Source organism: Aspergillus melleus, assembly GCF_016097325.1.
Source record: "Aspergillus melleus strain CBS 546.65 chromosome Unknown contig4, whole genome shotgun sequence".
Taxonomy (NCBI): domain Eukaryota; kingdom Fungi; phylum Ascomycota; class Eurotiomycetes; order Eurotiales; family Aspergillaceae; genus Aspergillus; species Aspergillus melleus.
Genome location: NW_025763373.1, coordinates 4332272 through 4355356, shown reverse-complemented (window position 1 = coordinate 4355356; position 23085 = coordinate 4332272). Strand labels below are relative to the sequence as shown.

The 23085-nt window shown below is 50.6% G+C and overlaps 8 protein-coding genes across 8 annotated transcripts; 5 read left to right on the top strand and 3 right to left on the bottom strand.

The window, feature by feature from the left end:
- Nucleotides 1-234: 234 nt before the first annotated feature.
- LDX57_008273 (alpha/beta hydrolase) lies at nt 235-2338 on the top strand (the record flags this gene model as incomplete). Its single annotated transcript, XM_046089996.1, has 6 exons — nt 235-402; nt 455-644; nt 708-1907; nt 1956-2031; nt 2089-2149; nt 2207-2338. The coding sequence occupies 6 exons, from the start codon at nt 235-237 to the stop codon at nt 2336-2338; spliced, it is 1827 nt and encodes a 608-aa protein (XP_045945968.1).
- Nucleotides 2339-4507: 2169 nt separating this feature from the next.
- Nucleotides 4508-5254, top strand: LDX57_008272 (sterol desaturase family protein; the record flags this gene model as incomplete). Its single annotated transcript, XM_046089995.1, has 1 exon — nt 4508-5254. One exon carries the CDS (start codon nt 4508-4510, stop codon nt 5252-5254), a length of 747 nt encoding a protein of 248 aa, XP_045945967.1.
- A 3030-nt stretch (nt 5255-8284) lies between these two features.
- On the top strand, nt 8285-9712 carry gel1 (1,3-beta-glucanosyltransferase gel1; the record flags this gene model as incomplete). Its single annotated transcript, XM_046089994.1, has 2 exons — nt 8285-8881; nt 8936-9712. The coding sequence occupies 2 exons, from the start codon at nt 8285-8287 to the stop codon at nt 9710-9712; spliced, it is 1374 nt and encodes a 457-aa protein (XP_045945966.1).
- Nucleotides 9713-11421: 1709 nt separating this feature from the next.
- LDX57_008270 (putative cellobiose dehydrogenase) lies at nt 11422-14097 on the top strand (the record flags this gene model as incomplete). The annotated part of the gene is made up of 1 exon (XM_046089993.1): nt 11422-14097. The coding sequence occupies one exon, from the start codon at nt 11422-11424 to the stop codon at nt 14095-14097; it is 2676 nt and encodes an 891-aa protein (XP_045945965.1).
- Nucleotides 14098-15117: 1020 nt separating this feature from the next.
- Nucleotides 15118-15426, bottom strand: LDX57_008269 (uncharacterized protein; the record flags this gene model as incomplete). Its single annotated transcript, XM_046089992.1, has 1 exon — nt 15118-15426. One exon carries the CDS (start codon nt 15424-15426, stop codon nt 15118-15120), a length of 309 nt encoding a protein of 102 aa, XP_045945964.1.
- A 2075-nt stretch (nt 15427-17501) lies between these two features.
- LDX57_008268 (uncharacterized protein) lies at nt 17502-17789 on the bottom strand (the record flags this gene model as incomplete). Its single annotated transcript, XM_046089991.1, has 1 exon — nt 17502-17789. The coding sequence occupies one exon, from the start codon at nt 17787-17789 to the stop codon at nt 17502-17504; it is 288 nt and encodes a 95-aa protein (XP_045945963.1).
- A 796-nt stretch (nt 17790-18585) lies between these two features.
- On the bottom strand, nt 18586-20475 carry LDX57_008267 (uncharacterized protein; the record flags this gene model as incomplete). Its single annotated transcript, XM_046089990.1, has 6 exons — nt 18586-18720; nt 18796-18856; nt 18919-19003; nt 19124-20119; nt 20190-20364; nt 20413-20475. The coding sequence occupies 6 exons, from the start codon at nt 20473-20475 to the stop codon at nt 18586-18588; spliced, it is 1515 nt and encodes a 504-aa protein (XP_045945962.1).
- A 1049-nt stretch (nt 20476-21524) lies between these two features.
- On the top strand, nt 21525-22802 carry LDX57_008266 (uncharacterized protein; the record flags this gene model as incomplete). Its single annotated transcript, XM_046089989.1, has 1 exon — nt 21525-22802. The coding sequence occupies one exon, from the start codon at nt 21525-21527 to the stop codon at nt 22800-22802; it is 1278 nt and encodes a 425-aa protein (XP_045945961.1).
- Nucleotides 22803-23085: the final 283 nt, after the last annotated feature.

Below are 23085 nucleotides of genomic sequence, written 5' to 3'. Positions count from 1 at the left end.
ATAGGCACCAACAGACAACCTGAATACCCACTGCCCGGATCCCGTTTGTGGTAAGAGTTGGTTGTTGGTGGCATATTCCTTTTACTCCTGGCTAGTGCTCGATTGAGATTAAGATTATAGACTGAAAGCTGGTATAAGAGATCTTTTGACCGCCCCATGGTCAAACTCCTTTGATGCCTCTTCTCAAGAAACTTCCGCGCGCAGACCTCCCATCTATCCGCAATCGTTGTCAACATGGGGCAGCTTCTCGAGAAAAAGCTCATCTATCTAGTGAATTTGTTCACGATTGTTGCTTCCGCAATCATTCCATCTAGCGGACAGCCTTTTGAGGATGCCGTGTCTCTGATGGATTCACCGGTGCTGGAACTCCGCTCGGAGACCTCGTCCTTTGAATGGGAAAGCGTACGGATCATTGTCTAAACATTCCTAATATGCCTACTAAGATGCTCAACAGATTACACCAACTCCGCACTTAGTGTATCACCCATGTTTCGAAAACTATCAATGTGCTCGTCTGGAGCTTCCAATGGATTGGAACAGGGCCGACCAAAACGGATCGAAGATCGCCTTGGCGGTAATCCGACTCCCTGCAAAAGTGCCGGTGACCGATGCGCGATATGGCGGTCCGGTGATATTGAACCCAGGTATGGCCTTGTGATCCTCCCCTTCTGAGCATCTGTATGTATATCCTGGCTGATGGCTATCAGGTGGACCGGGTAATTCGGGAGTACAGCAAGTCCTTACGGAAGGAAAGCTTATGCAAGGAATCGTCGATCCCGAGTCGACAGATCTCAGTTCAGTATACCATACGGCAGCCGGCAAATATTTCGACATCATCAGCTTCGATCCAAGAGGGATTAACAATACGACACCTCCATTCACCTGCTTTCAAAACTCGGCATCACGAAAAAAGTGGCAAGATCAGGCAACTGCGGAAGGTATGCTCGGGAGCTCGGAGATCGCTTTCGATTTGTCTTGGAGTCGAAATGCAGCGTTGAGCATGATCTGCTCTCAGGCTTATGAAGATGTTGTCTCAAAGGGCGAAGAGTGGCTCGGTCTCCATATGAACACGCCCACCGTGGTGGCTGACATGGTGGGACTGATCGAGCGCCATGGAGAGTGGCGGGAGAGAGAAACCGAGACCCTTTTACAGTCCGCTCAGAAAACACCGGAGAACGAAGCAATCCGACGGCAGAATCGCTGGAAGCAAGGCGAAGAGAAACTGCTTTACTGGGGTTTATCCTACGGTACCGTTCTCGGCATGACGTTCGCAGCAATGCACCCAGATCGGATCCAGCGCGCCGTCATAGACGGTGTGTGCGATGGCCAAGACTATTATTCCGGAAACTGGCTCAAAAATATCCAGGATGCGGATGAGGTGTATAAGAGTTTCTTTGAATACTGCCACGAAGCGGGGCCGACGAAATGTGCCCTCGCAGGCGATAGCGCGGAGGAGATCAAAGCCCGCATAGACGAGCTCATTGAGAGATTGAAAACCAACCCTGTCCCTGCCCTTGCGTCTGCGAATCGCCCCCCGGATATGATCACCTATACCGATGTCAAGAACATGATCACGAACGCGCTCTATGAGCCCATGGACGAGTTCGAAACTATGGCGCAGTTGCTTGCTGATCTCTTGCGCAACAATGGTTCGTCGTTTGCGGATTTCAAGTACCAAGGCGCCGAGGAGACATGCCCAGGAACGGTGGTACCAGGAGATAATAAATACGAGGCGCAGGCGAGCATCGTTTGTACTGACGGAGAGAATATCGATGGGATTACGAAAGACAAGTACCGGCGATACTGGCAGACTCTTCAAAGACAAAGCAAAACCATTGGCGACACATGGGCTATGGTGCGTCTACCGTGTATTAAGTGGAAGACGCAACCAGCGTGGCGGTTTGATGGTGAGTTGATTCTTCATGTGTGTTTCGTGTCTCATCAATGATATCCAGGGCCCATCGCCGGCAACACGTCGCATCCACTTCTATTCGTCGGGAACACATATGACCCAGTCACTCCTCTTCGAAAGTAAGACTCCTTTCACATTTCTATTTTGAGTGTTGTTTCAAGTTAACGCGTTGCCAGTGCCGTTAGAATGTCGCGTCAATTCCCTAGGTCTGTCGTGTTGCAGCAGGATTCCTTAGGAGTAAGTGTTTTGTTCCCACGTCAATGGATCAACAGGCCTAACATCTAGATATTGCAGCATTGTTCCACCAGTGCTCCTTCATCGTGCTCGTATGAGATGATTCGCCGATACTTCCAGACTGGCGATCTTCCTGAGCCCGGCACCATTTGTGAGGTGGACCAGCGGCCGTTCGGTCTTCCTCCGGTATAGATAACAAGGAAGGTCGGCAGCGCCTATCTGGGCTCGGCATGGTTAGCTGTTGTCATGGAGAAGTGTCCTCAGGTATCTCCACACAGAAGGTAGAACTTGGACCGAATCACATATTAGACTGGATACGAATGTCCGATGCTGGCCGACGTTTTGCGGGGTGCATTCCATTATCCAACAGCATCGTGTTTGCCGAGGTAGCCGTACCTTGTCCCATATGACAAGCGGAGTTCATTGTTATATAATAGTCCATACCGATTTGTAACGTTTTCAACAAGCGAGCCGCGCCTACAAGCGAGCCGCGCCCTTTCCACCAAAACTCCTACTTCCTAAGGCTTTTCAACCACCAACGCCATTAAATTTGACTGATTAAATACATGAAATAATAGCTATTTTCTAGGGCAATTTCGAATTGTATGTCCGACTGTTCCACACCCACTACAGCGTTGCGGAGCTCGTCGACGAGGCGCTGGAGTAGATTCCGCAGGCTGCTCATTAAGCTGCGTATCAAGCTGCTGAACGCGATTTTCACCTTCCTGTACATTAAGAAGGCGGTCATTACTTATCTCAGCACGTTTTCTTGTCTTTCTCTGACGTTGCCGTTCATTTTCAGCTCGTATAGCCTTAATTTCTTGTTCTAAAAGCAGCTGGGTTTGCATCGCTAATTGTGCCGCTTTCTCAAGATGTCGAATATGAGCAATAGGACTGCTAGAAAGCTGCCGTTTTTTGTTAAGGCTATTTTGTAGGCTTTGGACCTTTCGATTTAATTGACGAGTATTCTGCGGAGTTTGAAAAGCAGAGGAAATTGAGTCTTCAATTAGTGGTGGCGTAGGTGTACGTAGTTGAAAGGTAAGCTTAGAAAGAATATACTCTGGATCAAGCGGCTTAAGTCCTGCTTCTCTAAAATCGTTGCAGATATTAGCTGAAGTAAAGACTTTCTTATGCGCATCTGGATATAGTGATAGAAAGTCTTTTTTATCAATGTGGTTGTTACCAACAGCCATACGGTCTTCAAGAAGCTTTCCGTACACCCTTTTAAGCGGGCCAAAAACGCTCACATCAAGCGGTTGAAGAAGATGCGAAGTATGGGCAGGCATGCAGAGACAAATTATTGCATTCTGCTTGCAGAAATTATCGAATTCAGCAGTTAAATGACTGCTATGACCGTTAAGAATAAACAACCGCTTTGCATCAGTCATATAGCGCTTAGAAAGCGGTTCAAAGACATTTTTTAGCCAGAGAAGATCTATTTTATCAGTCGTCCAGCCATTCTGACTAGTAGAAATCCACCAGTCGCGAGGGAGCTTAGGTTCTTGGAACCAGACAGCTTGTTGATAGCTCGCTTTTAATATAATAATTGGCGATAGATATACGCTTTTTGATCCGATTGTTTCGATGATTGTAACTCATTCACGATTGCCCTAAATGACTCTGCGCGGTCGCTCGCTTCGCTCAACTGCAATAATCACTTTTGAAGTAGAGCAAAGTCCCATTGCAAAGCCAGTTTCGTCGAAATTCCAGATGTCATCTTCATGTATGCTGTGCTCTTGAATAGTCGCTCGTACAGCTTCAAACCACGGGATTATAACTTTCGGATTCTCCTGCTTTGCGCGCTGATAAGTAATACGTCTTGTATATCGCGTACGTAGCTGAGGATGGCATTTAACGAAATTATAAGGCCAGTTAGTTCTGATAACTGCGGTAGAGTCGTGTACACGATTGCGAAGCAAAATCTGGACCATTCCACGTAGAAATTCGGGTCGAATTGGAAATCCTCGCGTATCTGCATCTAGTAATCGCCTTAAAAGCAATTCCTCTTCAAATTCGGTCAGTTTATGACCATTAGCGCGTGTTTCTGATCGTGATTTGGCGCCATAAAGCCTGTCGCGTACAGTACTTTCAGGAACTGTAAAAAGAGCCACAGCGCGTTTAATTGATTTAACTTGGCCTTTTTGATAGGCTGAAATAGCCATCTGAATACGCGATTCTTTAGAAAGAGGCATATTGAATTGTGGTGACGAGAAAAGACGCGTTGAATTAAGAAAGCAGATATTTTGGTGGAAAGGGCGCGGCTCGCTTGTAGGCGCGGCTCGCTTGTTGAAAACGTTACTCTTCACAAGATATGTACCTATAGCATATACCATATTACACCCCTTAAGCCAGTCAGATACGATGGACCAACTCTGGTCCAACATCGTGGAATCCTACTCTCCACAATCCATCGAATTCATAGGCACCCTCGCCATCCAAATCCTCACCTTCTGGATCCCCTCCCTCTGCTACCTCCTCCTCGACATCCTCTTCCCAACCTTCTCCCACCGCCACAAGATCCAACCCGCCGCCAAACAACCCACCCGCCAAACAATCCTCCACTGCTTCTACATCGTCGCCCGCAACCAACTCCTCACCTCCCTCCTCCACCTCTTCCAAATCCACCTCCTCCACCACCAACCCTACCGCATCACCTCGTCCCTCCCTTCCCTCCCCTCCCTAGTCTACGACTTCATCCTCAGTCTCCTCCTCCGCGAAATCCTCTTCTACTACACCCACCGCCTCCTCCACCACCCGTCCCTATACAGCCAGATCCACAAAGTCCACCACAAATTCACAGCCCCGATCGCGCTGTCCGCTCAATACGCGCATCCCATCGAACAGGTGCTCGCTAATGTGTTGCCCATCGCCCTCCCGCCGCAGATCCTGCGTAGCCATGTCGTGACCTTCTGGGTGTTTCTGGGGTACGAGTTGCTGGAGACGGGGATGGTGCATAGCGGGTTTGATTTCTGGGGCGTGGCTAGGATGCATGATTTGCATCATGAGCGGTTTCGGGTTAATTTTGGGGGGTTGGGGGTGTTGGATTGGGTTCATGGCACTCTTGGTGTAGGGGGGTTGGAGGGGGTGATGGAGAGGAAGGGGGATTAGCTGGGTTGTTGGTCGAGATTCTCTTGTGGAGGATAGTTGGGTATGAAATAATGTAAAAGGTGTTTTTTGAAGGGTTCAGCGAGTGTAGCTATACTTCTTCCTGGACGTATATGTACCTACGTCTGGACAGTCGCCAGGGGTTATGTATAGATGTGTGGAGCCTTGGATGCCTGAGGATGTATGTAATATGCCAAGCAATTTGCAGTTTGCTTATGACCATTTCTTGTCGCAACAACAATAACATAACCATCTCCATGATGATCTAAATTATTTGGATAATTTCTTCGAGTGACAAGATTAATCTGCGCTGTATCTAGAGTGCCTACAATAATTTGTACTAAGCGATTGACCCATTGATTAGGGGAAACTCTATATCGTGTGTACGTCTCTTGCCGGGAGTATATATTTGCTCAATGGGGCCAGACAAGGTTGCAGAATGACTGTGAGGGGATAGCTTAAAGATTTTTATATATATACCCCGTTGATGAGTGTTCTCCAATGCGTAAAAAATAAAATAAAATAAAATAAAAAAGTGAGTCGTTCAAGTGACTTGGCATACTGTAGAAAACATTAACCATCATGCTATTCCGTATGTAAACCTAGAAGGGTAACTAAAATGGAAGCATGATGGCTACTACCTGCCTGTTTAGGAAAGGTGCTTGCGACCGGCGAGCGCCATCTCACATCTCTCCTCTCTCATCCTTCTTGTGCCTGTTCATCCTGACATCACTTATCATCAATGGATGCATCCTAGAACAATCTCTCTCTCTCTCTCTCACACAGTAACTTTGACTACGACAGACAAGAAACTACCCTACCGCTTGAAGACGCCTAACTCGTGAATGTGCAGTTTCTGAGATCCCAGATCGTCAAGCGATGTACAGTACATAGATTAGATTGCATGAATCGAAACTCCTTACTCGAATCACAACTGCAGACTTAACACCTTACTGCCATGGCAAGATTTTCTCTCGCCTTTCTAAATATATCCCGCTGCCAGCGAATGAATCTAGACTGAGACAATCGGGTTCTAGAACCGCGTTACCATCAAGCCACACGGTCGCTCCTCCAATTAGTCCCAGCCGCGAGAAATTGCTCGTCTCTAGTCCGGATACAGCAGAATGACCGACTGACTGACTCCCTGTCGGATGGCGTACTCCGTGGGATGACATCAAAAGCAAAATACTCTACATAGCAGACGGGATCCAATTCTGACTGGGGCCATTTTATTGCGATACTCTCTGCAACGGGTCCCGGTGGTGGCCTGTCCCCTACTAAAAGGCTTATTTCGTCGCTTCACGCTTATGCCACCTGCTAAGACGAGGCCTTTGTTTCACTCGCGAAATAAGCATGGACTCAGGGGCGAAAAGCCGCACGGATCCCGTCTTGTATCTTACGGACTGGGGTCTTGCTGACGGCTTGGCCTGGCAGACTTTTTCGTTTTCTTTATCTTCAAGATGAGAGTTGTCGAAAACCACATTTCCGGCCGTTTCTTTGTGGAATTACCCGCGAGATGAAATAGATCAGGTCGACCTTCGGATACGTTGTGCGTTTGACAGTGCGCGCTGCACCTTGGTTGTCGGTTGGGGGAAGTGGAGAGCGCTCTGGACGATTGAATCGTGATTTGCCACCCCGGGGGGCGAAGGAGTCCCGCGGGTCGCTGACAGTAGCCGATCCTATTTTAGGAGAAACATCGGCTTCGGTTTCACGCGCTGGAAGGACGAGGAAAAGGTAGATCTTTGTGGCTGTGAGAGCGGTACACTACGAAGTACTGCGTCTGGAGGTTTACTCTCTATCGTGAAGTTGTTTACAGGGAAATAGGGGAGAAGCTGGCATCTAGCATGATTCTGCACGGTGAGTGGGTTGCATTGAGGGAGATGGCGAGGTCTATTATTATTATTGACTGCTGCCTTGGTCATACCCAAGTTCAGGATGTCTGGGATGTGACGCGGGGTGATGCGCCCAGATAACTCGACGAGATACCAAGGAGTCTCGACTTCTGATTGGAATGTCCACTAGGTTGTGTTCCCATTCACGGCCAGTCAGGACGAGGCGATGGTATGACCACGGGAATTTGTGTCAGGTCTCTTTGTGCTCCGGAAATAAAGAGTCGAGCTGAGCCGTTGTCTTTCTTAGTGTCTGCTTGTTTATTTGTTTTCTCGAATCTCAAAAAAGGTGGGAATTCTGAAAGATGGGCGCACCTATCCATGGACCCTCGCCCTGGCTGGCCAGAGGGTCTCAGGGAATCCCCTGGTCTCGACCCACCGACCCCTGGAAGTCCTGAACAAAAGCTCCACCGCGGCATCAGAAATGGGAATCATCTTCATTCCGACTCCCTGTGACCCGCTTCTGCACAGCTGGACGGTTGGTGATTGATTGAGAGCGACCGAGAATCCAGCCAGTTATGGCGGGCGCACGGAGGGAGACCCTTGAGCCGGAGCCGATCTGGTCGCTTGTCAAGCAGTCAAGGTTCCTTAGTGAATTTCTGGCCAGGGTGGATGACGACGCTCTTTGCGGCCCCAGTTAGTCCTTGATACTTGGTACACAGTAAACACCACACGCACAATAATATGCGCACTGCAGGTGCTGTCCATGTATTCCATCGTAAATTACAGTCCCTGCAGACCCCCCCGAAGTCACTCCGGGCGATCTTTGTATGGCGGAGTGACCCGCCTCGTCCCTTCTGGCGATGAAATCCAAGTAATGACCCGGTATCCATACCTGCATTTTAAGGCACTTCCCCCCCATTCTTTCCTGCCCTTCCCTTTCTTCCCTTTCTTCTTGTTCCTTCTTTCCTTCATCCCTTTCGCTCGCTGAGATCCAATTCTCTTTCCTCTCGTTCTTCTTATTTCAACCCATCTTCTTGTCATTCGTTCCCACTCTATCTTCGGTTGCTTTCACTTCACTGGAATCTTCCGTTGCATTTTCACTTCTGCGCCTGTCTAGTGTAACTAAATTGACGTGTCTCGCCATTCTTTTCGGACCGTCTGATCATTCCTCTTATCACTTCGCATCTTCCACATCTCCATAATGAAGGGCTCCTCTGTTGCGACGGCCCTCGCGCTCGGTGCTTCCACCGCGCTGGCTGCTCCCTCTCTCGAAGCCCGTGACGACGTCACCGCCATTACCGTGAAGGGCAATGCCTTCTTCAAGGGTAACGACCGTTTCTACATGCGCGGTGTCGACTACCAGCCCGGTGGTTCCTCCGACCTGGCCGACCCCATCGCCGATGCCGACGGCTGCAAGCGCGACATCAAGTACTTCAAGGAGCTCGGCTTGAACACCATCCGTGTCTACTCGGTCGACAACTCCAAAGACCACGACGAGTGTATGAACGCCCTGGCGGATGCTGGCATCTACCTGGTGCTCGACGTCAACACTCCCAAGTACTCCCTGAACCGTGCCCAGCCCAAGGAGTCCTACAACGACGTCTATCTGCAGTACATCTTCGCTACCGTCGACAAGTTCGCCAAGTACAAGAACACCTTGGCTTTCTTCTCCGGTAACGAGGTCATCAACGACGGTCCTTCGTCCAAGGCCGCTCCCTACATCAAGGCCGTTACTCGTGATCTGCGCCAATACATCCGTAAGCGCAACTACCGTGAGATCCCCGTCGGATACTCTGCTGTAAGCTTCCCTGCAATGTCGATTGAAAGGTGATTAGTACTAATGGTGGTCCAGGCCGACATCGATACCAACCGTCTGCAGATGGCTCAGTACATGAACTGCGGTACCGACGACGAGCGCAGTGACTTCTTCGCCTTCAACGACTACTCCTGGTGTGACCCCTCCTCGTTCACCACCTCGGGCTGGGACCAGAAGGTCAAGAACTTCACCGGATACGGCCTTCCCCTCTTCCTTTCCGAATACGGCTGCAACACCAACAAGCGCAAGTTCGAGGAGGTCGCCGCCCTCTACGACGAGAAGATGACCGGCGTCTACTCCGGTGGTCTGGTCTACGAGTACTCCCAGGAATCTAGCAACTACGGTCTGGTCAAGGTCAGCAGCGACAGCGTCAAGACTCTTGACGACTTCGACGCCCTGAAGTCCGCCTTCGACAAGACCGAGAACCCCTCCGGCAGCGGCGGCTACAACAAGACCGGTGGTGCCAATCCCTGCCCTGCCAAGGACTCCCCCAACTGGGACGTTGATGACGATGACCTTCCCGCCATCCCCGAGCCCGCCAAGAAGTACATGACCGAGGGTGCTGGCAAGGGTGACGGCTTCAAGGGCAAGGGTAGCCAGAACGCCGGCACTACCTCCACCGGCACCGCTAAGCCTGGCTCCGGCTCCGCTTCTTCCTCGTACGACTCCAGCTCCGACTCCAGCAGCACCTCTTCTTCCTCCGCCGGTGCCGCCGCCGGTCTGCAGATCCCCAGCCTGACCCTGGCTCCCGTCGTCGTTGGCCTGGTCACCGTCGCCTCGACGCTGTTCGGCGCTGGCATGGTTCTTGTCTAAATCTTTTTCCCTTCCAGGAATAGGATATATGAATGCTACATCCTCGTTTTTTTTCTTGTTTGGTTCGTCAGTTCATCGCTGGCGAATTTATCAATTCAGTTTGTGTTGACGAAATGTCCGCGGCGTTTTTTCGGCATAAGACATTTATCTTCAAGTTGTACAGTTGGTCGGCTGATTAGTAGCCAATTAAGCTTTGCCCTCGTATAGAGCCATAACCATAATTATGATTCCATTCTATTTCCATCACATCCCAGATTCTCAGGTGCCATGACATCCAAGCGCCCCCCCCCCCCCCCCCCCATTCCACCCCACTAGCAATGCTTAGCCTGGTCGGTCCAATAAAGACCCAGGTAATATCCGGCTTAATATGAATTAATATAATCACCAGGCATCAGCCAAAAGGACTTGGCCAGCAGATGTAATCTCACGGCACGATCGGCCCTGAGCCCTAATTGCCTCTTCCAGCACTCAGGTGACCCACTCGGTGCGGGCCGATTTTCTCCTGGTTGAGCATCTCGCGACGCTTCCAGTGTCAACCACAGACAGGAGTCTTGCATCACTTCACACTTGCACGACTCACGCCTGACGAGTCACGACTAACGTCAAGGTTGTGGGTAAGGCTCTAACTCTGCTCTGACAGACGTCGGGTTTTCCGGGGATGTCGGTGAGTTCAAGCCAAGCATTCATCCGATGAATCCGATCCCTTTAATTAATTCATTCCTTAGGATAAATAATAGTATGGATGGTTCGGACATCAAATGATCGCAGAGGAGATTACTCCTCCCTGCAGAACTAGCCAACAACATTACTCGGGTTGAATCCGAAGTTTCCCCTCGCGCCTGCTCGACCAACGCTACGGGCAAAATTAATTCGAGTGAAACCAGCGTCTGCCCCGGTCCTGACACATTGTTCGCGATGTCTGCTGGCAAGCCCAATCAGACGCACCGGTTTAGTGATCAATCCACTCGAATATGAACTATTTGAGGGGGCCCTGTTTCGTCTATATGATCGCGGCGACAATGGCCTTGCACGCCGCGCCGTTCAAAACCGCCAACGCCTTCGGATGAAACCTTTAATTGATTAAGTCCGCTTGGCATGTCCCACACCGTTGTGCCTCGGAGATAAACTCGACCCGCTTAAATTTGCTTATCTTGGTTCGAGCCAACGGCAGGGCTGCTCTTCGGGGCAACGTCAAGCACTGGCCTGCGACGGTCTTTGGGAGAGAATTCCCACGTGTGGGTAATCGCCGTACGGTTCGAGGGCTATTCCCACTTAATCAATATGCCCAGTGCATTAGTTTCCCCTTTCTCATCACCCTTCAATATCACTCCGTCTTGTCTACTGTGTACGGGTTCTCCATGACATGGTTGCAGGTTTGTTTTCCGGTCCCCACAAGGGGGACTTGTCCCCTGCCGTTCAGATGGATATATGAATCCCAGAAGACCTCGAGGGAAGCCTGGTCTTTTTTTTCTTTCTTCTTTCCTTTCTTCACACATTCCCTACCTTCTTTTCTTTCTTTTGAAGTTTTCGTTTCTTTCGGCTTCTCTAAGCCGTTCGTTCTTTCTTGGACTTGCTGCTGGGTCGGCTTTTTGTCCACAGTCTCTCTTTTGAACCACCTTCTGTCAGTCTTTACTACTCTTTTTCTTCTATTTCTCATCAGTTCTTCCGATTTTTTGATATTTTCGGAGAACCCCTTTTCATAACACACCATGCGTTCCTTCCTCGGAGGAGTCGTCGCTCTGAGCTCCGTGCTCGGGGCTGCGGCCAGAAACTACAACTCGTCCGCCTACAGTGACTCCGCTAGCGGAATCGACTTCCAACAATGGTGCGACTCGTCCAGCGGATTCTGTTTCGGTATGGCCCTGCCTGAGGATGCCGACACCGACTTCATTGGTCAGCTCGTCGTCCCTCTCAGCGATGGCAAGGGATGGGGTGGAGTCAGTCTTTCCAGCTCCATGACCCACGCCCTCCTGGTCGGTGCCTGGCCCAACGGCGACGGTGCTGTCGCAACCCTCCGTGAGACGACCTCCTACACCAACCCCGACGAGTACGACGGCGATGCCAGCATCGCGGAGATCCCCAGCGGAACCTCCACTAACAGCACCCACTTCACCTACACCTTCCTCTGCAAGGGTTGCATCGTTGGCGACCCCACCACCTTCAGCGCCGATGACGAGAGCTACTTCCTGGGATGGGCTCTCAGCAAGACCAGCCCTTCCACCCCGGCCTCCGCTTCCTCCGTCCTGAACTACCACGCCGCTGGTTTCGGTAGCTTCCGTATGCTCCTGAACGACGCCAAGTCCTCCAAGTACTCCACCTGGGCCAGCAAGGCCAAGGCCAGCACCTCGACTGCTTCGCCCTCGGCCTCCGTCTCGAGCGCCGCTGTCAGCGGTACTCCTACCCCCAGCGTGGCCCCTACCGTGTCCAACACCACCTACGACTACATCGTTGTCGGTGGTGGTGCCGCCGGTATCATCGCCGCCGAGCGTCTGGCCGAGACCAAGAAGAGCGTCCTGCTCATTGAGCGTGGTGGCGCCCACACCGTCCAGCTCGGCAACACCGAGGGTGCCCTCTCGTGGAACAAGAGTCTGACTGCCTACGATGTCCCCGCCCTGGGCAGCTCCCTGTCCTCGCTTGGTCTGCTCGACGACTACCTCTGCCCCGACACCGCTGGTATGGCTGGTTGCGTTCTCGGCGGTGGTACCATCGTCAACGCCCTTGCCTTCATTCACCCCCAGGAGGCCGATTTCGACGACAAGTGGCCCTCCGGCTGGAAGTGGGAGGATGTCAAGGAGGCCTCCGAGCGTCTGTACGAGCGCAACCCCGGTAGCTTGCTGCCCTCCGCCGACGGCAAGCGTTACGACCAGGGCATGTTCGCCACGCTCTCCTCTTTCCTGAAGGGAATCGGCTACTCGCAGGTTAACCAGCATGAGCAGCCCAACGAGAAGCACAACAAGTTCAGTTACCCCTCGTGGTCCGTTGCCAACGGTATCCGCGCCGGTCCCGTCCGCTCTTACCTCCCTCTCGCCCAGGACCTCGACAACTTCTCGCTGAGCCTGCACACCAAGGTTAACCGCCTGATCCGCCGCGGTGGCCGTGTCACTGGTGTTGAGGTCGAGACCGCCTCCGGCGGCGCCGAGATCATCAACGTCCGCGCTGGCGGTAAGGTTGTTCTCGCTGCCGGTGCCCTGTCCACCCCCCGCATCCTGTTCAACTCCGGCATCGGTCCCGCCGAGCAGATCCAGAACGTCAAGAAGGGCTCTACCGGTGTCACCGTTCCCCCCCAGGCCGACTGGATCAACCTGCCCGTCGGTGAGAACCTGAAGGATCACCCCATGTTCACGGTCACCGTCAACACCAACAGCAACTTCACCGCCTTCAACACCTCCAGCGTCATCCCCGGCCCTGCTACCTTCGTCGAGAACCTGTACAAGCATGCCTCTGGTGTTTTGTCGCAGGGTGGCCACCGTCTCCAGTTCTGGACCTCCAACAAGGGCTCCGATGGCGTGACCCGTTTCTACCAGGCCTCCTGCAGCACCAGCGCTGACGGCACCATCACCATGAAGCTGTACCTCACCCACGGTGCCACCTCTTCCGGTGTCCTGGGTATCAGCTCCTCCGGTTCCACCGTCATCGAGACCGACCCCTGGTTGCAGACCGATGCCGACAAGAAGGCCGTCACCGAGTTCCTCCAGGGCCTGATCGACGACATGAAGTCCGCCGGCAAGGGCTTCAGCATCTCGGGCGTCAGCTCCGCCAGCGACATCATCTCCAAGAAGACCTCGGGTGACCACTTCGTCGGTACCGCCAAGATGGGCACCGACGACGGCCGCCGCGACAACGGTACCTCGGTCGTCGACCTTGACACCAAGGTCTACGGTACCGAGAACCTGTTCGTCGTCGACGCCAGTATCCACCCCGACCTGCCCACCGGTAACACCCAGGCCATCGTCATGATCGCCGCCGAGGCCGCCGTTCCAAAGATCGTCGCCGCCAAGGGCCTGACTGGCTCCGCTGCTTCCTCCAGCGTTGTTGTCTCCGCCCCCGCCGAGCAGACCGCTGTCGCCAGCGTCTCCAAGGCCACCACCGACGCTACCGTTGAGGCCACTACCACCGAGGCTGGCTCCGCCGCCGCCACCGGCTCTGGCTCCAACTCCGGCTCCAACAACAACGGCAGCGGCAACCAGCAGGCCGGCTCTGCCACCGCTCCCGCCGTCACCCAGGCTGCCACCACCGCCGCCGCGGGTAACGGTAACGGCCAGGCCGCCGTCCCTCACACTACCACCACCACCAACGAGGCTGGTGAGCTGGTCGTCGTGACCACTACCAAGTTGGTCGTTGTTACCAGCACCACTACCATCACCGTCATGCCCACTTTTGCGTAGATGATGACATCTACATGAATGTGTTTTGCATGCATACGTGTGAGCGTGTGCTAGCGACGCGATGTGTTGATTCTAATACACAATCTTACCTACTTTACATTTTGTTTATAAAAAGAACCTTATTTTTAGTTAGCATTTAGGGAATCGTGTACAATGCAAGTATACTGCTGTAATATTCATCTTAACCTGCTTACCTACCTAGTTGGGTCTTTCTGCCTTGGATTGTGAGTAATGCAGTGTATATTCTGGAAGTTTGTATTTTACCTCCCTTTCCCCTTGGAATATACGTAGGTTGATTGGTTCTTTAAACTTTCTAGGTTAGTTCGTTACCCAGAAACTCAAGGTGCAAGTCCTACCCATTTTTAACCATACGACGTAGGTCTGTTGGGGTTAGTCATAGGAAAGCCAGATGATTTAGACTTTAGGATATATATATATTGACTGGGAATGAAGCGTCTACGTGTCCAATAATTATGTTTGAAGTCTTAATTGGCCGTTAGCCAGATGAGGTTTTTACACAGGCGTTGACTATGTACATACCTAGCTATGACCTGAAACAAGAAACGAAGCACGGATTCCTTCTTAGCTGGTCACGACCAGGTTTCTCTGATGGTGGAGATGGAAGTTAGTATACTTTAACCTCGTTTAGGTACGTCCTTTTTTCGGAATGAGAAACGCTGCATGGATATCTCTGTTATTGTCAATTTTTAAGCGGTCTTCACCTGGTCGGACCGGATACGAGGCGTCTTCTCGGTGTGGGGCGGAGTATCCAGGATAAAACAGCCATTGTTTCTCTAACAACTGTTGAGTCGTTAGTTAATACAAAGATACTTCCCAGATAGCAATATAGGCATCGAATTCAAACCAAAATACAGCGCACCGTCCAAAGACAGATGGACAGCCAGTAACAATGGCCAGCTACCTAAATACCTGCCTATTTCCCTGTCGTGAGCAGCACATATGAATCGTTGACGATGCTGGAACACATAGCCGGCGCTTTGCCTCCATTAAACATCAACTTCACGCATCCTCCTCGTGGTCATCGAAAGGAAAATGATCCTGCAAAGCGAATCTTTCCGCCTCTGTGCTGGACTGTTCCATCAAGCCTGCTTTGATTGCATTAACGATTTCCTGGGACTTCTTGAACTGCTCATGCGGGACCCATCCAAGAGAGTTAGATCCTATCAAGCCCCTCATCTCAGAGAGCTCCTGGATCTTCTCCTCTTCTTGGTCATGGTCATTTTCACATTTCCGTATCTCTCCCTCCGTGAACTTAATTGGGCAACCCGTCGGTTCGAAAGACGAAGCATCATTATCATCCAAAGACATAGGCCAATGCTTACATACTTGCAGGGTAGTGTACTTCAAAGACAAGCTATCTCCTTCCCAAGGTGCCCCGGCACGATTGAAGATTTTCGCCCGGAGCATTGCATTCTCATTTCTCAAAGCGTCAAAATGGTCCGGTATTTGTCTTAGCGTCAATGCAGCATAGTAAAAATGGACGATACGCCTTCGCATCGTCACCTGAAACGATTCTTGATCACTCGGATCAAGACGGTCGAAATTTTCCGGTAACTTAACGTCAGGCTTGGCCAGAGTCTCTGATAATGGATCGCCCCAATTTTGAAAATAAAAGGGTATACCAGCACATAAGCAGAGTGGCAAAGCCGCTGCATGCTGCCAATCAATTATCCCAATGATTTCGTTCGAAGAGTCAAGTAAAATATTGTTTGGCGAGAGATCGGGATGGCGAGGGGTAGGACGAGAGAAGCAATGGCTGGACGGTAAATCTAAGTAGGGCGCGAGCTCTAGATACTGCGAAAGGAGGCGAACGTGATCACTCGGTTGTAGTAGTTGAAATTGATGTAACTCTCCTAAATATCTCTCAACGTGAAGACGAGGGTTGCCAAAATGTCTACAAAACTCTATTTCACGTTTTGCAGGGGTTTCCAAACAGGCAGAAAAGCTATCCCCTATGGATCTAAGTTAGTAACATTTCCTGCATAACAGATAGAAACAATGTAGGTAACAGTAAAAAGGAGCATACATGGACCTCTGTCGATGGTTAATAATGCCCTCTCCTTGTACCACCATGCATGCTGTGCAGTGGGACCGACTACAAGTTGCTCTGATGAAGGCACTTCAAATTGTCCTGGGAGGGGAATAGCGAATTGTGATGAGTCTAGGTCCTTTCGGTAATAAATGCTCCCACTTGCTGGAAGGACTATTGTCATAAATCGTTTTTCGATGTCAACAATCTGCTTCATGATTTCCACCCGATTCTTGTTGTCCATACTAAACCATTGGTCACTCAGGGGTACCCCATCAAGCTTTTCTAGCAACAAGTATGCTGCTCCAACAGGGTTCTTGTGGTTCTGTGAATACCCGAGCACTCTTGGAACTGGGACATTATAGGACCGCAGAAGGCCAAGAGTAGCAGCTTCGCTGGCGACCGTGAGGCCTTTTGGCACCGTTATGTTATAAGGGATCCTGGCGATAACAGAGTATCCATCGCTGAAGGTAGCTTGGAGGACGCGATTGAAGCCCCCTTCCGCGAACTTGGTGATTGAAGGAAGATCGGATACCGGTCGTCTAACGGAATGGCATACAGCTCGTGCGAGGGCTTCGACATTGAATTCAACACGACGCTCTGCTCGACGAATGTTTTCATTATACCTAGAAAGTGAAGCTGGTCAGCAGCAATTCCATGAAGAGGGTTCAGAGCAAGACAGACAAAAAGCGTCCTGAAGTGTACTCGAACAAGTGATTGTCACGGCTTTGTGAACTCATCTTTCTCGCAGTTAACCGACATTTCAGTAAGAATGATTTCGTCGTGGACAGCATATCTTGAGGAACTAAGATAGTGACACAGGTATTCAGAAGTGAAGCCCTGCCATGCACCGAAATGCGTGGCTTCGCTGCTCGAGGGCGTCCATGAGCCGTCGTGCCAAGGAGCGGCTAGGGGGCGCTTATGATATATAGGCTTATCACCCCGAGAATGATAGTGTCCACTTGGAGCGGAGATCGCAGTTATGTGATCAGTAACAGCATTCGGTAGCATGCATTGACACTGTCATTTTGACACTAGTAAATGTGGGGTTGGAAACGGTTCGCACGCCAAAGGTCATGGTTCATTCGATGTAGAAATAGTTAGTCTACTACCTCATAGAGATTACTCAAATGCCATCATCGTTGATTATATCGAAATATTATCCTCCAGCTAGACTACATCAATCAAGCTTGTTCCCAGATACCAACATCAAACGGCACTATGCATTTCCAAACAGCCGCTCCCACCGTATAGCGTAAGCAACTAGACCGGTATGAGAAACTAGCTAGTCCGCGCGTGAGCAGAAGAACGCCTAGCGTGTCGGACTACCTAACAGGGTCTCGATCCTATCTTCTCAAAACACCCAACTCGGCAAGAACCGACGGAACCTAGCGAAAGCCCCAGGACCCGGGTCCAAAGCCGGGGACGCCCCGGGGCCGAGGGGATGGTCAGCGCACATGCGGACGTCGGCCATCGTAACACCCTCGGGTAGCTCTGCTGGGTCGATCCTCATCACGCCCAGGGACCCGCACTGGGCTTCTGCCGCGGCGATCTCTTCGGGAGTTGCGTCTGGGCCAAGGGCGGCGAGGGCAGTGGTAGCGGAGATGCCTAGGAGGAGGGCGAAGTAGGTGAGGGGTTTCATGTTGGATTCTGATTAGACGGTGATCTTCTGGGGTGGTCTAGTTAGCCTTGGAGAAAGACAAAAAGGAGATGAAGAGCAAGGAGGGGTGATCAAGAAAGAAAGGTGGGAGAAAGGGGGATTTCGTACCTTTGAAACTCAGGCAGGAATACTGGAGGGGTATAAGATATGGCAATGTTGGGAAGTAGCAGTTAGCCTGGTGAGAAGCCTGCTTCTTTATACAGCAAAGACCGCCGGCGTCGAGCCAACAGGCGACGTGGCCCTGGACAGCCTGATTGGTTGATACCTTAGTTTGCTGCCTGGCGACAGTGCAACCTTGATAGACAAAGAACACGCTCTCTAGCTGGCCCTTCGAGTAAATCATTGTAGAAGAATCAGGTGCTTCGAGCAATCCGCCAAACCTCTGCTAAAGGCAAGTTCCGAGAAGCTCTATATGAAGCGGAAGGTTCCATAAAATCGGCCACGAAGACCACGTGATATTGAAGCGGGCATTCCTTGACCTCCTAGTTAGCATTCAAGCTAGTTGAAGTAGTCAGGATTCCTACAATCATGAATGCTGTTGGAAAAGAAAGGAGGATGGAGAGATCTTCATGTACAAGCGAGGAACGTCGGTTTATATATCTGGGGATATATACCCGTCTGGGCGCCTGAGGCATCCTGACTGCAGGGATGCGTCAGCTTAGTGGTTGCATACGTTTGCTAATACCTCTAGTTCAGGCACCAGAGGTTATCTGTTTTTGCTTTCCTTTTGTAGATTCACATTGTAGACAGCCAGGCCAACCCATGGCTTTAACAATCATTAAAAAGGGGATACATCTATGAAAGGAATATACTGTCGTGGACATGTAGTGTTGGGCGATGGAACCGTGCCCTGAAGGTATGCCTGGATATATCCAAAGTAACAGTCCGACGCCCCCTGATCGATGACCGTGTGCTGGATTCAAAGGAAACATCGCGCGAGTAAGCCTAGACTCTTGGTCGAGATAGCAGTATGAGTGAAACAACTTACACCAACAGCTTCTTGCATTAAAAGTACCGATCCGGCAAACCGAGAAGACATCTTGCTCGCCCTATGATGAGATAACGTCAGCTAGACACATGCCTAATGGAGATGCGATCGGTCCAAACGTACGATATCAACGGCGTGATAGGGTCGATGGTATTACTCGCAAAGAGGATCGGGAAGGATGTAGGCCTCTCAAGTGCGCTTATTTCGTCTGCTTCACATGGTTAGACTTTATTTCCAATGCAGATGGTCAAGAGACAAAAGGAGAGTTGACTACCTTGAACTATCATGCTATCGGGCAACTGCGGTCTAAATGATCGGCACAAGATACCTTCCAGGAGGCTGGGGTAGATATCACCGATATACTTGCTCTTGGAAATCGTGTACTCCGTCCACATCTTGAACTCTTCTATGGTAGTAAGCCTGTTCCTCCGATACGAATCGGCGCATGTAATGGCGAGACGGGCATCGGTTATAGAGTTCGACCGGTCATACAAGCCCGCAAGCGCAGACACATTCCCACTCTCGGCCTGGTGTAGGATGTCAGCCATGCTCGGAAACCTAGCCAGTGGGTTATAGAGTGCGTTGAGAAAAAGAGTCTTCAGGTCTGAATAAGTGACCATTGTCGGCAGATCTGCATCCTCGACGCCGCTTAGAGGGACTGGATGATTGTGAAGCTGACGGGTGATGGCATCCATTCTTGCCGTGATATTAGCCAGCGTGGGGCCCCAAAATGAACACTTTTCAGGCCCTGCGGAGTGGCAGAAGGTCAAGAATGTTTCCATAGCTTCGTCCATTTGATCAACATTGTCCGTCCAATAGTTGTTGTAATATTGCTCTGCGTTGAGAACACCATCGAGTATCATTCTCCCAACGCGGTCAGGAAACAGGGAAGCGAAAGTGCTGCCGATCACTGTGCCGTAACTGATGCTATAGCACCACAGTTTGGCATTTGATGGTGACTGGCCGGCCGATACAGCTTCGGCTTCGGTAAACCTGAGCAAATCATGGGCAACTGCTGGCGTAGTCACATAGTATGAATGAGGTGACTTGCTCTCGACAGCATTATTGCACCACTCGCCGTAGATAGAGCTTGAGTAGTACTGTTCCTCAAGCGATGTTGATGAGAGATTGGTGACGCCCGTTCTGTGCAGGCGATAGAAAGCCGATCTTGCTTTTGCATCACCCGAGAAGCAGTCGAGATGCAAGCCACTATTGTTCACACCGCGAGGGTCAAAGGAGACAAAGTTGTACTGCTCTCCAAACATCTGCCCGATGAGATGCTCGTATGTGAGGAGTAGGTCGACACCAGAGCCACCCGGACCGCCTAAAAAAGCGTCAGTCCTGTCAAAGGAAGTTCAGACAACTTTGCATATTTGATAGAATCGAGAATTTACCGGGGATGAGTACTATACTTGGAGACTCGACGGTGGCATCTTTGCCAGCCAGCTTGATGAAAGCAATCGACGTCGTGCCAAGACTTTTGTTTGAATAATCCAAAGGAACTTCCAGTCTAGAGCAATTAAAGGCGTCGAAACATGGTGTCCATGCGAGGTTGGCTGATGATTCAATCTAGATAGCTCGTCAGAGCCTTAAAACCCTTGGGCATCCCGAACTCACATTGTCAAATTCATAGACCATGCCCCGATCATGCAGACTGTGAGCCTTCAAGCCCAAGCTCATGATAAGTGTGAGCACATTCACGAGTCTATGCATTGTAATGCTTGGGGTCATCTCGTTGATCCTTCCGTTCAGTTGCTTGCAAGAGCGGACTCAACTGCGATATCTGGGAACTATTTATACCAGTAGTATCAAGTCTGACGCATCAATAGGCAGCGGCATTCTTCCCATCAACTCGCAATACCTCTTCCTATGTATAACCTCATTCCGTTCTGCTATACGAACCAGCCAATAATCATTTTTGGTCACCACAATTATATCCAAGTACTTGGTCTATAGTTGAAGAGGACGAGGCTCGCCTTCCTTGGCGCCCCAGTTGTACGAACCAACCAATCAGTACTTAGTACAATAAGCACTAGTATCTAGCAAGCAAGATATATCTAGTAAGAATAATTCCAAATTGGCCTAGCTTTAGGCTACTTATGCAACCCTTCCCCATCACCTTGGACTCCCCTTCTAGACCTAAAGTCCCTCGCTTTACGAACCGGCCCATCAAGCCTAAGTTTTCCACAAGCTCCGTTTCTTGCACTCCGATGGATGGAAAGAAGACCAAAAACTCCAAGGCAGATAATCAAGCCTGGAGAAAAAAGCCTCGCAAGTTCGCTCCAAAGTCAAGACTGGGCTGTAAGACTTGCAAGTATGTCTTGAATTTACCGATTGCTATAGAGCGATCAGTGTGTTCAAAGTCTTCGAAACTGACATCCCCCAGGATAAGACGCATTAAATGCGATCTATCCCGGCCTTCCTGCTTGAAATGCATCTCTACCGGTCGCATCTGTGATGGCTATAGTGAAACTCCCTTCGCATTCAAAACAGGGAAGACCGAGATCGAGTCAACTCGGTATCACAAGGAGATCGCCAACAGAGCAGATCGCTGCGACAGTTACCAGACTACGTATGAGCCAAATGACCCCATTTTGCAGAATCTCGGATCCTTTATGATCTTACCCATAACGGGGTCAACCCAAGTCGAGGCAATGCGCTTTTTCCAGGATATTTCAATCAAACATCTAAATGAATACCGCCCTTGCGAACCATGGCGAAACACTCTCATGTTCTTCTCCCAAACCGTGCCATCCGTGCGGCATGCCGCCATTGCATTGGCTTTGATGCATCGAAACTACCTCGATCGTCATTCTAACGGTCAGGTGTATCAACCGCCGTCCTTGAAAGACCAGCTACCTGACAAAGCTCCTTTGCTTCATTATAACCGCGCCATTCAGCTTCTGCTGAACCTGGAAAGTGGTGACAGCGCCGAAATAACAGCCGTCACGCTGTTGGTCTGTTATCTCTTTACCTGCTTTGATCATCTGGTGGGCGATGATGTACAAGCAGTGAAACATCTGCGTGGAGGCGTAGCGCTCTCACGTACATTGAACAATTCTGCCTACGACGATGGCCAATCCTCAGGGATTCACACGGTTATCTGCCAGGTCACAGAACAGATTCGTCGTCTTGACATGCAGGCCGCCATGTTTCTGGTCGACTGGACTCCAGCTAACATCCACGAGACATTCATGTCTCAACTTGCACTCTCCCATAGCAGCTTTTGGTCCCTCGACCAAGCTGCCGACTACCTCCAGGTTCTGGTTTCTCAGGTAATGAGGCTGCACTACGCAGAGCAAAAAAGATCCCCGACTGTTACAATGCGTTCATTCCCTTCTTCTTCACTCAAGAACAAGGACATCGTTCTCGGCCAGTTAGAAACATGGTCTCGCCTCTTCGAAAGCCTCCTACAACAAGGTAACAGCCCCTCTGACCCAGACCTCGAAACCGACCCTCTCCTACCCCTCCTTCGCCTACAACATACTATCGCTAGGATCCTCCTCCTCAGTACCTACAGCCCCAGTCGCGAAACATCCTACGACAACTTCCTCCCCCAATTCCTGCACTGCATCTCCTTAGCACACAGAGTCGCAACAACCCATGAACGGTACTCAGGCCCATCAAAGCCAACATTCACGCCTGAGATCGGATTCCTCCCCGTCCTGTACATAATCGGAGTCAAGTGCCGACATCCTCGTCTCCGTCGCGAAGTCGTGAGTATCTTGCGACGACAGGTGATCCGAGAGGCGTCTTGGGATAGCATCTCTACTGCTAGGGTGGTTGAACGGGTTATTGAGATTGAAGAGGGTGAGGATGGGGTATGTTGTATGGAGCAGATTCCGGTATGGAGGAGGATTGAGACGTTGTCGTTTATACATGTAGGGTCTGCTCCGGCTAGGTTGGATGTTGAGTATACGTTTTGCGGGAGGGAGGGAGTGCATGTTGAGTCGATTATAATGGAACGGACAGAGTCAGATGGTCTTATCATGTCAAGTAGTCGATAATAGATATCAGACTAAACAATGAGGAAGTGATTCCGGTCCGTGTGTGAACGTACCTGATTTTATATAGTTAAATGGAATGGGTGACTAGGTTATAGATACCTTCTAAGCCATTCTTCCCTAGAGGTAAGGGACGGCGGTGACTTGGATGATTAATTACTCTCTATGTATGATACAATTCTTCAAACACTACCTACCCATGATAGTTATACTCAGCAAAGACGGGGAAAAACTCGGATCTACATCTACGAATCCCCACTCCAGATGTCTTAACAGTTCTCCGCCG